The following is a 15,325-nucleotide window of genomic DNA, read 5'->3' on the forward strand; positions in this document are numbered from 1 at the left end:
CTTTTTTATGCTCTTTGTTGTGTAGCTGCAGAGTTAAATACTGAAACAGCAAGAGGGAGGATCCTAAAAAAAAAGTGTGCGGAGACCAGCTGGTTTTCCTGTCTGCTGCCACTACATTTACTTTTCAGTATTTATTTCATCGTTATGAGAAATGTTTCTTGTTTTAGTGCGACATGTTGATTTTACAGGAAAATGACATGTTTCATGTTAAAAATGGAAAATTTGGTAGAAAATTACTGTAAACATGTCATCATCAGGGTGACAGTGTGTTGAAATAGATGGCAAATGTTTCAGAGAATATGAATACATTTTAAACGTACTACATTTTATAAAGGGCCCTGGTGTAACAGTGGTGGGTGGAAGAGGTGGGGGTGTCAGATTACTCTGGTGGTCTGGGTGGATTAGTGTTCTCACAGAGCTGAAAGTGCAGAGATGATGCCAGGCCAGTAAAAACACATGCAGCTTTAACAGCATTGTTTCATCACAAACAGGTGTTAATAGTACTAGAACTAATACTTTAGATCTCACATAAATTAAAACTATGTCTTTCTTTGGCAGTAATTACTGTTCCCAGCATACAGCTCCACCTGATGCATTAATACATATATTCCTATTCATTTTCTGTCCATTGCATTAACTTGTATACTTCATGTAAAGTACAAGTCTGTTTTTACATCAGTTAAAGATCTCAAAGATGCTTCCTGCCTCTTTAGCCTATTTTTTGTGCTTGTTGTGGTGGCAGCCCGGCTGACGGTGAGTGTCCTGTTTATTTCTTTTTCTTGTGATTGTGTTTTGGCCTGCCTGTCTGTCGCCTCTGCTCCCCTTGCTTGTGTTCTCCTTCTCTCTCTCTGCTCCTGAGCCCAGCTGACAGTCCGCACCCGCACCTCGTCAGCCACCTCCTCCGCCTGCCACACCTGCCAGCAATCAACTCCATCCCTGCCAGTATTTCAACCCCAGTTCTCCACACAATCGCTGCTTGATCGTCGTTGCTCCAAACCTGGTGCCACTTCTTCACTCAAGCGCTTACGTAACCTGCGTCATCTTTGTTTCCCAGCTCTTGGTTTTCCCTGTGTCTAACCCTGTCTGTCTTCCCTCCAGATTCACTCACCTCCGTTGTGTCAGCTGGGCTCGCCCCCCTGCCCTCTCCCCTCGGACCTATCCCACGGCGTCCACCTGGCTCCACCCCTCCACCAACCCCCCCGGTCAGTTCTCCTGCGCCTCCTCTTTTCTTCAGTCCCCAGTGCCCCCCGGCTCTCTTGTCTCAGTCTCCTTGGTTCCCCGTGCCCGTGTCTCCCCGGCATCCGCCTCTCCCTCACCTCCACTCCCTCAACCCCTCTTTTCCTTAATAAAACCTGTTCATCCTGAGCGTTGCGTTTGGGTCCACTCTGTCCACACCATAACGGTACCTCTTGTTCAGACATTCTTGTTCTCTAGAGGATAAATCCTACTAACTGTGGTGATCCCCTGACACCTGCAGGTCAACATGTTAATTTGTCTCTGATTCAGTTTTAGCAGCAGATCCATGAATTTGATGGTTTATTAGACTCCCCACAAGACTGAGCTTGAGTTTCTTCAGCCCACAGCAAGACCTGTCCCTCAGCCCAGCTGTGACCCTGGAGTGGAATTATTTGACAAGATTCCTGAAACATGCATCCAATTTAAGAACAAACCTGATTCACAAAGACCTGCACCTGAATAAGAACAAATTAGAGGTCTGAATGTTTTGTGTTTTTTCTTTTTCTCTCATTCTGTTTTGATGATGAATGAGGCCCGACGATATAAGACCCTCAGTGTGGCCTCTTGCTCCTGCACGACTCGGCTGACAAACTAAACAGCACGTTATCGTTCTAACCATGGATCCATTTCAGAGAGCTCGGATTTGGGCAGAAAAATTGTGGAAAGAAAGATTGAATGACTGTCTGGAATCAAACCAGCGTTGCTTCGTTTACATGGTGTGCATCTTAACCACTTTTCCATCAGGACCCCAGTCGTCTTTAAAGCACTCTGACGTGTGGGGTTATAAATATGTCTCAGCAAACACAAACAAAAAGATATCTTATTTTACATGACTTTATAACTCACACAGCTGAGAAACATTCTCATCCTGATCCACCTTGTTGTTATTTACATGATTCTTTAAACCTCTGTTGTGAAGGGAAAAGGTAAAATTACGGACACATTTACACTGCCAGGGAGGAAACTGGATGATGGAGTTGGTTCTATTGCCTTTTCCTTCTTGGAAAAAAACACAAAGGAAAGCCAAAACTTTAACCTGGATAAATATGCTGCGTTACAGGCAACTCGGAACTTTCCAACTTCCAACAAAAAACGTAACATGGAACGCCAACTGGGCCCTGTTTCAGAAAGCGGGTTTAGTGAAATCTGAGTAAGTTGAGCCCGAGATGAGGGAAACTCTGGGTTTTCTGTTTCAGAGAGCGAGATCACAAAGTCTAGGTCTGTAACCCCGGCAACTTACTCTGTGAACCTAACCTGCTCGGGAGGAGGTTTACTTCAACTAACGCTGAGTTTCTCTCTGACTCCTCCCCTCCTGAAGAGGCTGTCTGACATTTCCTCATTCATACTGTCGATATCATAGCACATATTGGAACACAGTTACGTCTTTAGAAACATCGAAATTACGGTTAAATAGGCTAAGCTATTAGTTGTTGTTTTTTTACCCCTACATGATCTTGAACATGACGCTTTTATGATCAATCTGTCATCGAGGTATGGACAGAGAGTTCTCTTTGGACATCGTAAATTTATCCTCAGTACAGAATAAAATCTATAAACTACACTGTCCTTTATAACACAGTGACCCAGGGGACATTAAGGCAGCTGTCAGGCTGGCAACAGTTGCACAAAAACACTTATCTACAGTGCTGCAGTAGCCTATGCTGTTTAAAGTAGTATAATCTGTACAAAACTGATCAATGAACAGTAACCTTCCATCTTGTAGTCGCACTGACTGAACATTCCTATCGTAGTTCTCAACTGGATATGATGTGACTATTTCTGAGTGATCATGACTGTGGTGCAGCTGAAACAAATAAATGTATTAAATGTAATGTAGTTTAAAAGTGAGTTTTTCATTATCTGCTGATAGTCCGAATTTGTTTTGTCAGGTTTTCATAAAATACGAAATGAGCAAGATTTTATTAATGTAACAAAGACGTCTAAAACTTCACAGTCAGTTTGAACCTAGACACTTACATTGCAAAAAAAATCATTAATAGACCTACTAAGTCGGACTGTCACTTTACAATCACAGGTCCATGAGGAGCCTAAACTGTGTCTTAATCTGTTCGATTAATATTTTCATCTTCAGTTATTAATAATTAAATAATTTAGTCAGTTTCCAGCTGAATAAACAGGCCTGTAGCTATTTAAAATGAATAACAGGCTGGAGGAGAATCCCAGCACTTAATCATTCATTAAGGAAATTCCAGTCTGGTAAATGATGAATGAGCAGCGCGGAATAAAATGTAATATTGTTAAAGTATTGATCCTGCGGTTTTGAGCCAATCATGGTCCGCGGTGGCAGCCTTCAGATTTCTAGCTCCACCCGATTAAAATGGAGGCTCTGTCTTTATTTACCCGTTGCCATGGTGAATCGTAGTATCGGCGCTCCATTGATGATGGCTTTTTTTCATCCCCACGCACGCGCTTCCATCAGGCTCAACAACTCAGAGTTGACTGAGCTTATTCTGATCAGCTGTTCTGAAACCGAAAACTCAGAGTTTGACAGCTCAGAGTTCGTCAACCCAGAGTTCAGGTTTACACTCAGAGTTTGTTGAACCTGCTTTCTGAAACAGGGCCCTGAAGTCGGATTTCCTACCTGTGAACTCAAAAAAATAAAACATATAAAAAAATGTATGTACTCAGTTCTGTTCAGTCTTTGTCTCGTCCTCGTCCTATGTGGAGTGTTCTGCCTGTTTTTGGATTATTCTGTTCTTGCTCTGTTTGGATCTTCTGCCCCTGTTTGGATTTGTGTTACTTTATGATATCCTACCTTTGTTTGGACTCTGCCACAGCCCAGTTTGAGCCTGTTAAGTTTTTCCTTAGTTTAATAAATCACAATGTTGAGTCGGTGTGTACATATGCAAAAACAATGTCGGACACCGTAGTTTTCTCTGGACCCCTGCCAAATCTGACCAGTGATGACATGTATAGCCGCATGTCGTCATTCCACCACTGGTTGTCGAGGTGGTGTCCAGCAAACGATGTGGGCTTTGTTGATCATTGGCAGACTTTCTGGGGAAGACCTGGTCTGATCCGGAGAGACGGCATCCATCCCACTTGGGAAGGAGCAGCTCTTATTTCTAGAAATCTGGCCAAGTTTATTAGTGGACCAAATCCATGACAACCCAGAGTTGAGACCAGGAGGCAGAGTCGCAGTTTAACACACATCTCTGCCCTTCTTTTTCAGCAGTTACCCACCCAAAACCCTACGCAGAGTCGCAGTCTAACACACTTCTCTGCTCCTCCATTTCAGGAGTTACTTAGTGAAAATCCTATAGTGACGGTGTCTGCCCCCCGACCATCGAAATTATTTAAAAAGGTAAACAGAAGAGGAGCTGTGCATAAAAACCTATTAAATTAAAACCACAAGAGCAATAGTGCAAACGAATAGGAGAGTTAAATGTGGACTCTTAAACATCAGATCTCTCTCTTCTAAAGGTGTACTAGTAAATGAACTAATATCAGATTATGATATTGATTTATTTGGTCTTACTGAAACCTGGCTGGGTGATGGAGAATATGTTAGCCTAAATGAATCCACCCCTCCCAGTCATATTAATACTCACATTTCACGAGGCACAGGCCGAGGAGGTGGAGTTGCAGCTATCTTCGACTCTAGCCTACTAATCAGCTCTAAACCTAAACTAAACTATAACTCATTTGAAAGTCTTGTTCTTAGTCTTTGACACACAAGTTGGAAATCACTGCAACCAATTCTCTTCGTTATTGTGTACCGAGCACCTGGTCCGTACTCTGAATTCTTATCTGAATTTTGAGTTTTTGTCAACTTTAGTCCTTAAAACGGACAAAGTTATTATTGTAGGGGATTTTAATATTCATGTGGATGTTGAGAATGACAGCTTCAGTACTGCGTTTATCTCTCTGTTAGATTCCATCGGCTTCTCTCAGAGTGTTCATGAACCGACTCACTGTTTTAACCACACCCTTGACCTTGTTTTGGTGTATGGTATTGAAATTGAATATTTAGTGGTGTTCCCACAGAATCCCTCTTTATCCGACCACTGTTTGATAACTTTTGAGTTTGTATTGCTGAACTACACACCATTGGGCAAAGATGGCTGTCTGATAGTGCTGTAGCTAAATTTAAGGATGCGATTCCGTCAGCTCTAAATTCATTATCAAGTCACAAAGTAACGGAGGACTCCTATGCTAACTTCAGTCCCTCCCAAATCGATCATCTTGTTGATAGTGCTGCAGGCTCGCTGCGAATGATACTCGACTCTGTAGCCCCTCTAAAAAAGAAAATACTAAAACAAAGACGGTTAGCTCCATGGTATAATACTGAAACTCGCAAATTAAAGCAAATATCGCGGAAACTTGAGAGGAATTGGCGTTCCACCAAAGTGGAAAATTCTCGTTTAATTTGGCAAGATAGTCTAACTTATAGGAAGGCCCTCCATAATGCCAGGGCAGCGTACTACTCGTCATTAATAGAGGAAAATAGGAACAATCCCAGGTTTCTTTTCAGCACTGTAGCCAGGCTGACAGAGAGTCACAGCTCTATTGAGCCAAGTATTCCTGTAGCTCTCAGTAGTTACAACTTCATGAGCTTCTTTAATGATAAAATTCTAGCTATTAGAGACAAAATTGGCACCGACTTATCTCTAAACTCAGCAATCTTAGAAACAGCTGTAGTTCTTCTTAGAAACAGCTGTAGAACCATCCTGCCGACAACGCGTAATGTTGTTTACACACATCTATAAATTACTCTGACAGTAATCTATGTTTCGCAGACATTTCTATATGTGAGCATAAAGGAGGTAGAGCGGGTTAGCCGTTAATCGGAAGATCGGCGGTTCAATCCTGGCTCCCCCGGTTGCAAGTCGAAGTGTCCTTGGGCAAGATACTGAACCCCGAATTGCCCCTGGCGGCTATTCCGCCAGTGTATGAGTGAGTGTGAATGTTAGTTTCCGTTTGAGCACTTAGGCTCAGTGTATGAATGTGTGTGACTGGTGAATGCAGATGTAGTGTAAAAGCGCTTTGAGTGGTCGAAAAGACTAGAAAGGCGCTATACAAGTACGGAGCATTTACATTTAACCAGATACATGTTTAGACTGTTTTGCTTCCCTCAATCTTTACCAACTAACTTCAATAATTTCTTCATCTAAACCATCAACCTGCCTCTTAGACCCCATCCCGACTAGGCTGCTTAAAGATGTTTTACCCTTAGTCAGCACCTCTATACTAGATATGATCAATCTATCTCTATCAACAGGCTATGTACCACAGTACTTTAAAGTAGCTGTAATTAAACCTCTTCTGAAAAAGCCCAAACTTGATCCGGATGTTTTAGCCAACTATAGACCTATTTCTAACCTTCCATTTCTCTCTAAGGTTCTGGAGAAAGCAGTTGCTAAACAGCTGTGTGACGTTCTACAGAGCAATAGTTTATTTGAGGGTTTTCAGTCAGGATTTAGAGCTCATCATAGCACAGAGACAGCACTGGTGAAAATTACTAATGACCTCCTTATTGCATCAGACAAAGGACTTGTCTCTGGACTGGTTTTATTAGATCTTAGTGCTGCATTTGATACCATTGACCATCAGATCCTATTGCAGAGACTGGAATATTTCATTGGCATTAAAGGAACCGCTCTAAGCTGGTTTAAGTCCTATTTATCAGATCGATTTCAGTTTGTACATGTTAACGATGAGTCCTCCATGCATGCCAAAGTTACTCATGGAGTTCCTCAAGGATCTATCCTTGGACCAATCCTCTTCACTTTATATATGCTTCCCTTAGGCAATATTATCAGGAAACATTCCATAAACTTTCATTGTTATGCAGATGATACTCAGTTATATCTATCGATCAAGCCAGATGAAACTCATCAGTTAGCTAAACTTCAAATGTGTCTTCAGGATGTTAAAACCTGGATGACCTGTAATTTTCTAATGTTAAACTCAGATAAAACTGAAGTTATTGCTCTGGGGCCCAAGCACCTCCGTGACGCATTATCTAAAGATATAGTTTCCCTGGATGGCATCGCCCTGGCCTCCAGCACCACTGTGAGGAATCTTGGAGTTATCTTTGATCAAGACATGTCGTTTAACTCTCACATTAAGCAAATTTCAAGGACCGCCTTTTTCCACCTACGTAATATTGCGAAAATCAGGAACATCCTGTCTAAAAATGATGCAGAAAAACTAGTACATGCATTTGTTACTTCTAGGCTGGATTACTGCAATTCCTTATTATCAGGCTGCTCGAAAAAGTCCGTTAAGACTCTTCAGCTGATCCAGAATGCTGCAGCACGTGTTCTGACAGGAACCAGGAAAAGAGATCACATTTCTCCTGTTTTAGCTTCTTTGCATTGGCTTCCAGTAAAATCCAGAATAGAATTTAAAATCATTCTTCTTACCTACAAAGCTCTTAATGGTCAGGCACCATCTTATCTTAAAGAGCTCATAGTACCTTACTACCCCACCAGAGCACTGCGCTCCCAGAATGCAGGGTTACTTGTGGTTCCTAGAGTCTCCAAAAGTAGACTAGGAGCCAGAGCGTTCAGCTATCAAGCTCCTCTCCTGTGGAACCAGGTTCCAGTTTGGGTTCAGGAGGCAGACACCATCTCCACATTTAAGAGTAGGCTTAAGACTTTCCTCTTTGATAAAGCTTATAGTTAGGGCTGGCTCAGGTAGTCCTGAACCATCCCTTAGTTATGCTGCTATAGGCCTAGACTGCCGGGGGATTTCCCATGATGCACTGAGCTCCTCTCTCCTCTACTTTCTCTCCCTCTGTATGCAACCTCATCCCATTATTGCATGTTACTAACACAACTTCTCCCCTTTATGGCAGTCTTGTGCTTTCTCGTCCCTCTCCTCTCTCCTCCTATCACTTCCTGCAGGTTTTCTGGCTCTGGAGCTGTGGAGTCTGGATCTGTGGCTGCGGGTCACCTGCTGCCCCCGTGTTCCTGCTCGACACCCTCTGCTGCAACAACTATTGTTACTAGTCCTATTGTTATTATAATCATTAACATTACGACTGTTACCATTAACACTACTATAAATATCTGTACCATTTTTCATTTAGTCTATAGCAACCTTTACTGTCTGTACCCCTCTGTGTGTATATTGTGTAGGCTGCTCTCTCTCTCTCATCACAGAGTACGGTCTAGACCTGCTCTTTTATGAAAAGCGCTGTGAGATAACTGTTGTTGTGATTTGGCGCTATATAAATAAAATTGAATTGAATTGAATTGAACAAGAACCTGTTCTTCCTCTGCACTCAGCCGTTGTGACACACAGCATAAACACAAATGTCTTTGTCACATAAGTCCAACAGACCAGCTCTAAGTTTTAATTGCACATTTACTTTGTTCATAGTCTGCTGCCGGACATCCACCCAGCCACTGCAGAGCTGTTCATGAGCTTCTAAGGATTCATCATATTTAAACTCGTGCAAAGTGAATGCACTCAGTGCAAAAACAAGCTCATTTACAACGTCCAGCTGTGTGAGTGGGCTGCCCAGTCATTTGGATCGACATTGTTTATCGTTTTTAGTTGGTCCAAATACCGTTTCTGTGCATTGTATTTGTCCGGATTCTCCTTTTCTTTCTCTTCTCCTTCAGATTTTACAAACTAAAAAACTTTTAAGTAACCGGCAGGCTCACAGGTAAATAGAGTACGTACCTTTAAACATTGCATCCCCGTCCCAACATGCAACACTGCATAATGTACCGTCAGTTTCCCTGTTGGAGATCTCAGAGAAACAGATCCTTCTCTGTGATTTAGGTGAATTGACCCTTTAAATGTTTTTATTTGTGTTTACTGAATGTAGTGCGGTGCACCTTCACCATCTCAGGACAACAGCGCCCCTCTGCGGAGGACACCTGTACTCCTACCTGCCGAAATGCTCCTGTTGTGTTTACGGTCTCCTTCTTTTGTCACGTGCCTGGCCGCGTTTAAAGACGATACTGTTCGCAGCAGCTTTCACCTAATGATAAGAACATCCGGTGGTGATTATTATTATTATTATTATTATTATTATTATTATTATTGTTGTTGTTGTTGTGTTGTTGTTGATGGTAATGAGAGTTAAATAATATACTAATTTGACTCACTGGATTCAAAATATCTCATAGTAATATTATTTTTGTTACTGTTGTTGTTGGTAGTATGATTTATATTGCTCTTGTAAAAATTATTTGTAGTATTAAAAATGTATAACTTCTTAGATATATATTTTTGCAGGTGCGCATGTGCGCAATACTACGTACATTGTCACTTGCAGTGGTGGGGGGCAGTATTCCAATTCTATTTTCACTTTTTGTTTGTATTATTATTAATAAATCTTACTTAATTTCTTATTATTGTTATTGCTATTGTTAGTGTTTTTGTTTGTTTGTTTTATTTTGTTGTAATTTAGTTGCTGCTGTTGTTATTGTTGTCATGTACCTGTTGGGGGTTTTTGTGTGTCTTTATTCTCATCTTGTTCCATTTGTATCGTCATGTCTATGTATTGTATTTTGTCTTGCAATAAAAAAAGAACATCCGGTGAAAGTTAACAACAGAAGCAGTTTAATAAGATATATAAAATGTATCGGCTCTGAACAGAACATTTAGATTCCCTGTTAAAAGCAGAAGTGTCGGTTTTTTACGGGACGAGACGAATGGTTTGTTTTTGTCACGTGACCGGAAGAAAGTGTTGGAAGTTGGGAGCAGTAGGAAGTGTGTTTATTTACAGCTCTGAAGTCTCTAAAAACAAAGCCGGAGTGTTTCTCCTCCCGGGAAGACCCGCCGTGTTTTCTCTGACCGTCTCTGAGCCGGGTTACCGCGAGCTGGCTGCTTCCGGCCGCGAGGACTCAACCTTTGCCTCCTAGCTAAACTAAGCTGGACCTCAACCTTCACCTGCCCGACACCACCCCGCGTCCTGGTTCAGGCAATCCGGCAGAGTCTGTCTGCTGATGCTGAAAGCTCTGTTAAGAAGCCCGTCTTCTTTTCATCTTCGTTTCACCGTGTCTTGGTTCGGCTAACACCGCCCGGCGGTCCGCGGTGTGCGGTTTATGTAACGCCAGCTACCCCTGAGGTCCGGTCCGGTTTGACCAGACATGACCCCCCATCGACATGGACGCAGCAGAACCGGGTCCATAAGTCCGTGAGGAGCTGCAGGTGTGGTCTCCGGCGGTGAGTCAGAGACGGTGATGGTGTTTTATTACCAGGTGGCGTTGTGAAGCTGCAGTAATGCTAACAGCTAATAACAGCTAACTTCAGTTAAAGTTTCCGTGTCTCTGCCAGCCGCGGATCAGGGAAGGCAGCCCGGGGTATAATCTGCGATCAGAATCTCACTCACTTGTAAGGTCAGCTGGCACACCGGTTTACAGACAAGCTGTCCCTGAACAAGTCGGACTCTGTAGAGTCCTCAGTCAAGGTGAAGTCACCTGAAGGCGGTTATGAGGAGCGTAAACTGGAGCTTCCTTTCTGACTTGTGTGCCGAATATATGGGCAGACTGACATTCCGTGAAACCTCTTTAAAGTCATACTGAAGCACTTAAGGATATGCAAAAAAAATCATCTTTACATGCTCGATTTTAGAATGGAGTTTGTCAGAACAGAGAGCTGAATGTTTTTGCCTACAGAGCTTTAATCAACTTAGCATATTTCTGCCACAATGAAACCTGTCTCTCTCTGAAGTTCTAGTTCAGGTCATTGTGCTTTATTGGCACGAATATACAGGTTAAACCATGTTGCTGAAGCAATTTGTGACCAAAAAAAAAAAAGTTTACATTTAAATAAGACATTAATGCGATCATGACCATTCAATTTAGTAGTTATAAGTTACAAAGATAAGTTCTCAGAGTCCCTGGCTGTCCCTCAGGTTGGGACACAGGGACACATACTTGGCTGGCTGTCCTTCTCCTGGGATTATTCTGAATTTGTTGTTTTCTTCAAGTTCTTTGAAATCCGCCATTCATAGATGGAATTTCTCTAGATATTGCTCTCTTATTGATCATATTGATCTTTAGAGGTCTCTCCCTCCCTGTGTTTGTTGTTGTTTGTTAGACGTTGAACTCCTCCCTCTGAGGGTCGTGCTTTCACCTCAGAGTAGCTCGTCCCTGAGCCACCAGGATGTTGGAGGGCCTTGTTGCCTGGGTGCTAAACACATACCTGGGGAAATATGTGAGCAACCTGAACACAGATCAGCTGTCCATTGCCCTCCTCAAAGGTAATTACACATCCATCTGTTTTTCTGATCACTTACAAAGCATGCTGCCGAGTTATGGATGTTTGAGTCCTCCACCTCCTCCTCCTGAGAATCGACTTTCATAGACTGGACACCATCAGAATCTTTATTGTTGTGAGGTGGTAATTACATATTAAGTCAGGTGAAAGTGCAGGTCAGTTAAACAAACATCTAAACTGGATTATATCACAGTGACCGATTTCTTTGCTCAAGCAAATATAAAGTTTAAGGTATCACATTATGCACTCAGTGTCCAGTTTATTAGGTACACCAAGCTAAAATTAATGCAGGCTAGTACTACAGGCCTGCAGTACGCCCTCCTCCATGAAGGCTCTGATGTTCAGTTTATGTTGAAGCTGTTTCAGAGCAGTGATAGATTGATTAATCGTGGCTGATATCTGGCATTTTGAGATACCTGCACTCAATAACGAACTGACAAACTGAACCCCACTCTCCTTTAAACACCAGCCACACTCTGAAATCTACAGCAGAACTCAAAGTATGTTTCTGTTACATTAATAAAACATTTGAGAACATGGAGATCAGACTGGATTCTGCAGGAATAATGGATTTTACAGGACTGTTCTTTGTTTGCATATCACTGTTATACACCTGCTGTCTAAATATCGGCATCAGCTTTTAACAAAAATTCCAAAGCAGTTGCAGAGAATTGCTGGATGTTTCCAGAGGATGAAGTCTGTGCTGCTGTTTCAGAAAACTCCATGAAGGAGGATTTATTCCTCACTGACTTGTTCCTAATACACTGAGTGTGTATTAGTGTAGGTGGTGTGGTCCTTTACACTGGACACTGAGAATTGGTTTAAAGGGGTGTGTGTGTTACCTGTCGCTCTCAGGTGCGGTGGAGCTGGAGAACCTCCCTCTGAGGAAAGATGCCCTCAAGGAGTTCGACCTGCCATTTGAAGTCAAAGCAGGTGAGACACACCGACTGACAATCCGCTCACTTTAACCCTCTCTGATTGGTCCGTGTGTTTTCCCTCAGGTTACTGTGCTAAAGTTCGCATGAGCTGAAATAATACTACATCTAACTGTGAGAGCGGCCGTGATATCGGCAGTCAATATGGCGGGTACAAAGGTGGTTATTTTACCAGACGCTGCTGCTGGTGTTTGTTCACTTTGATATAGTCTAATCTGCCACCATCAGCCCAGCGGCGTAACATCAGAACAGATGAGTTTTCTTTTCTTTTGTTTGCAGTAATTGTACAGTTTATGACACGTTCCAGTCTAAACATCACGGCTTGTTCACATGAAGAAATGATTAGAACGTATATCGTATTACAGTAACATAAAGCTGTGAAAGTGAGGCGGCAGGAGCCTCAGTTTGTAACGCCAGCTGTTGTTTTAAAAGCTTCACCCAGAGTGACACGAGACGTTCAGGCTCGGAAAAGCCTCCTCATGATGAGTAAATGTCTGTAAAACCACGACCCTACATATATTCAGAATAACATCTAAACATCAGTCAGAACTCAGAGTTGGATGTTAGCTGTTTCTTCAGGCTGATCCGTGCATCATGTTGTCTTTCATCAGGCTTCATTGGGAAGATCACCCTCCAGATCCCTTTCTACCGGCCTCACAGCGACCCCTGGGTCATCTCCATGTCCCAGCTCAACCTGATCATCGGCCCCGCCCAGCTGCAGGAGTATGATGGAGAGAGAGAGCGAGAGGAGGAGAGGGAGCGCAAAAAACGCCTCCTGAAGGCGCTCGAAGACAAATTCAGAGTAGGTGGATCAACACCGCCAGTGGAGATATAAAGTGTGTAAAGCAGTAACATCAGTAGTGTGTGTGTGAACAAAGACGACGCAAAACATACACCCAGAGAGAGAGAGAGACTGAATCCACCAGCTGATAAAGCTGAAGAGCAGCTGCTTCGCTCTTAAATAGGAAGGACAGCCCAAACAGGAAGTCAAGAGGGCTGCCACACCTGTCTTATGTCAGGAGAGGAATTCAGGGGCGAGTTCAGTCTCAAAACACTTTTGTTGCATTTTCAGATTGAATGGCATGTTTCCTTATAATAATGTGCAATGTGGCGCAGCGGGCTTTGAGGTATGTTTTGTCCTGTTTGGAGGGTGTGTCAGAGCTGTTACCCAATCAGCTGAGACATGTATGTAAACACAGCCGTATTAAAAAAGGCAGTAAATTGCAGTGCGCGTGCGTACACAGCGGGGTGTTCAAGGCACCAACATTTCCACTGAAATAAAGGTCTAGCATCCTCACTGAAGACTTTCCTAAGTTAGGACAACATTACATTTGAAATAAATGTTGACAGATGTGTGTGGCAACTATAGTGAAGACGGGGAACAACATGAACACTGAAACCATATGATGAGACTTTAAAGCTCCCGCTCTGTGTATTAAGGGGGATGCTTTTTTCCAAATTGACAACCAATTGCCATATACTGAGAGGTCGCACACCTCTGGAGCAACTAGGGGTAAAATGTGTTGCTCAACACTTCCTCTCCTCCACCTCACGGTTTATGCCTGCGCCTCATCGAAGCTAAAATTGAACTCCCGTCTTTTATCGGCCGTTATAACAGCTTGCTTGCCCGCGAGACAGCCGCTGTCATGGATCCAGGCAGCCTGAATCCAGCAGCGGAAGTGCCTAATGTAGCTCGGCCTCCTTCACTCATTACATCGTGTCTTGCTGACTAACTCATGTACAGTCTTATCTGCGGAGGTGTGTGTGTGTGTGTGTGTGTGTTGACAGTATGTGTATTTGTGTGTCTCCTGCAGAGCGAGTGTGAGCAGAGAGGAGAGTCGTACTGGTACTCTGCCACGGCCTCGGTGGTCACCAGAATTGTGGAAAACATCGAGGTAACGTCCACCTTTACAAACTAGAGCTGAGACACAGTTCAAACCCACCGTCTGCTGTGTTTCACCAGCTAGGGTGGACAAAATAACAGAAACCCCTCTGTGTATGATGCACAAACTACCTCATCTGAACATGTAGATACAGCGGTACTGTATGTGGGCATATAGACTTGTAAGGCCATGACAAAAACAAGTTCTTTATTTAGCATCATTTATAAAGCAGAATGAGCTGATACCTGAAGAATAAATCCCTTCTACCTGCACTCAGTACTCAGGGACTCGCAGACTGACTGATTTTCTTGTTCACGTGTAGCTGAACATCCAAGATGTGCATCTGAGGTTCGAGGACGACTTCTCTAACCCAGAGAAACCCTGTTCCTTCGGGGTTTGCATCTACAACGTCTCTGCCCAGAACCCCTCCAAAGAGTCGGTGAGTGATTTGATGCTGATCATGTGATTGATTACACACATTCAGGCTTCCAACAGTGTGTTCACCAGAGTAATGGTTGGTGTCTCATACTCATGAGATACACATGTGCTAATTATGAGTTCTTTATACTGTACTTGGTGGCCTCAGGTCATTCAGGACTACCACAGCTCTTTGCAGTGGGAGTTAAAGGGCAATTTATACTTCTGTGTCAAATCGACGGCGTAGGCTACGGGGCTACGCAGAGGCTACACCGTCATTTCACGTGCACCTCCTCAAAAATGTAACTACACGTCGAGTTGACGCAGACCGTAAACTCTGTGATTGGTCGGCTGGTTAGTAATGCCTCCGAGCCGACCGGAAGTACCCCGCGCTTTAAAGAAACATTTACTAGCGGCCAAAACGGCGGCTGTAACACAGTGAATCAATATACAACACGAGCGAAATGACTCGTTTCACTATCAGAATGTGATCCATTCAGTCGGTAACATTTGAAAAGGCTACACCAGCCGCACGTTTACAATTTTACCCCCATTTACGTTAGCGGAGCGCTAAACCGGAAGTCAGCCTGCTCGGCCGGCAAAAGTCAACCCAGTGGACGCTGTAGCGCTACTGCCGACTAGCGTTTG

At 43.2% G+C, this 15,325-nt stretch overlaps 1 protein-coding gene across 4 annotated transcripts in view; it reads left to right on the plus strand.

The window, feature by feature from the left end:
• Positions 1 to 9,902: 9,902 nt before the first annotated feature.
• Positions 9,903 to 15,325, plus strand: part of vps13d (vacuolar protein sorting 13 homolog D) — a 48,954-nt gene continuing 43,531 nt past the window's right edge. For all 4 annotated transcript variants that reach the window (XM_038721565.1, XM_038721566.1, XM_038721567.1 and 1 more), the window contains exons 1-6: positions 9,903 to 10,386; positions 11,263 to 11,425; positions 12,298 to 12,375; positions 12,989 to 13,179; positions 14,192 to 14,272; positions 14,583 to 14,699. In XM_038721565.1, coding sequence (XP_038577493.1) covers positions 11,329 to 11,425; positions 12,298 to 12,375; positions 12,989 to 13,179; positions 14,192 to 14,272; positions 14,583 to 14,699 — 564 coding nt within the window. In that variant the 5' untranslated portion in view covers positions 9,903 to 10,386; positions 11,263 to 11,328. The remainder of the gene's footprint in view (positions 10,387 to 11,262; positions 11,426 to 12,297; positions 12,376 to 12,988; positions 13,180 to 14,191; positions 14,273 to 14,582; positions 14,700 to 15,325) is intronic.

This window comes from Micropterus salmoides, unplaced genomic scaffold (genome assembly GCF_014851395.1).
Source record: "Micropterus salmoides isolate LMB-PRFRI ecotype aquatic unplaced genomic scaffold, ASM1485139v1 Ms_hic_scaffold_16, whole genome shotgun sequence".
NCBI lineage: Eukaryota > Metazoa > Chordata > Actinopteri > Centrarchiformes > Centrarchidae > Micropterus > Micropterus salmoides.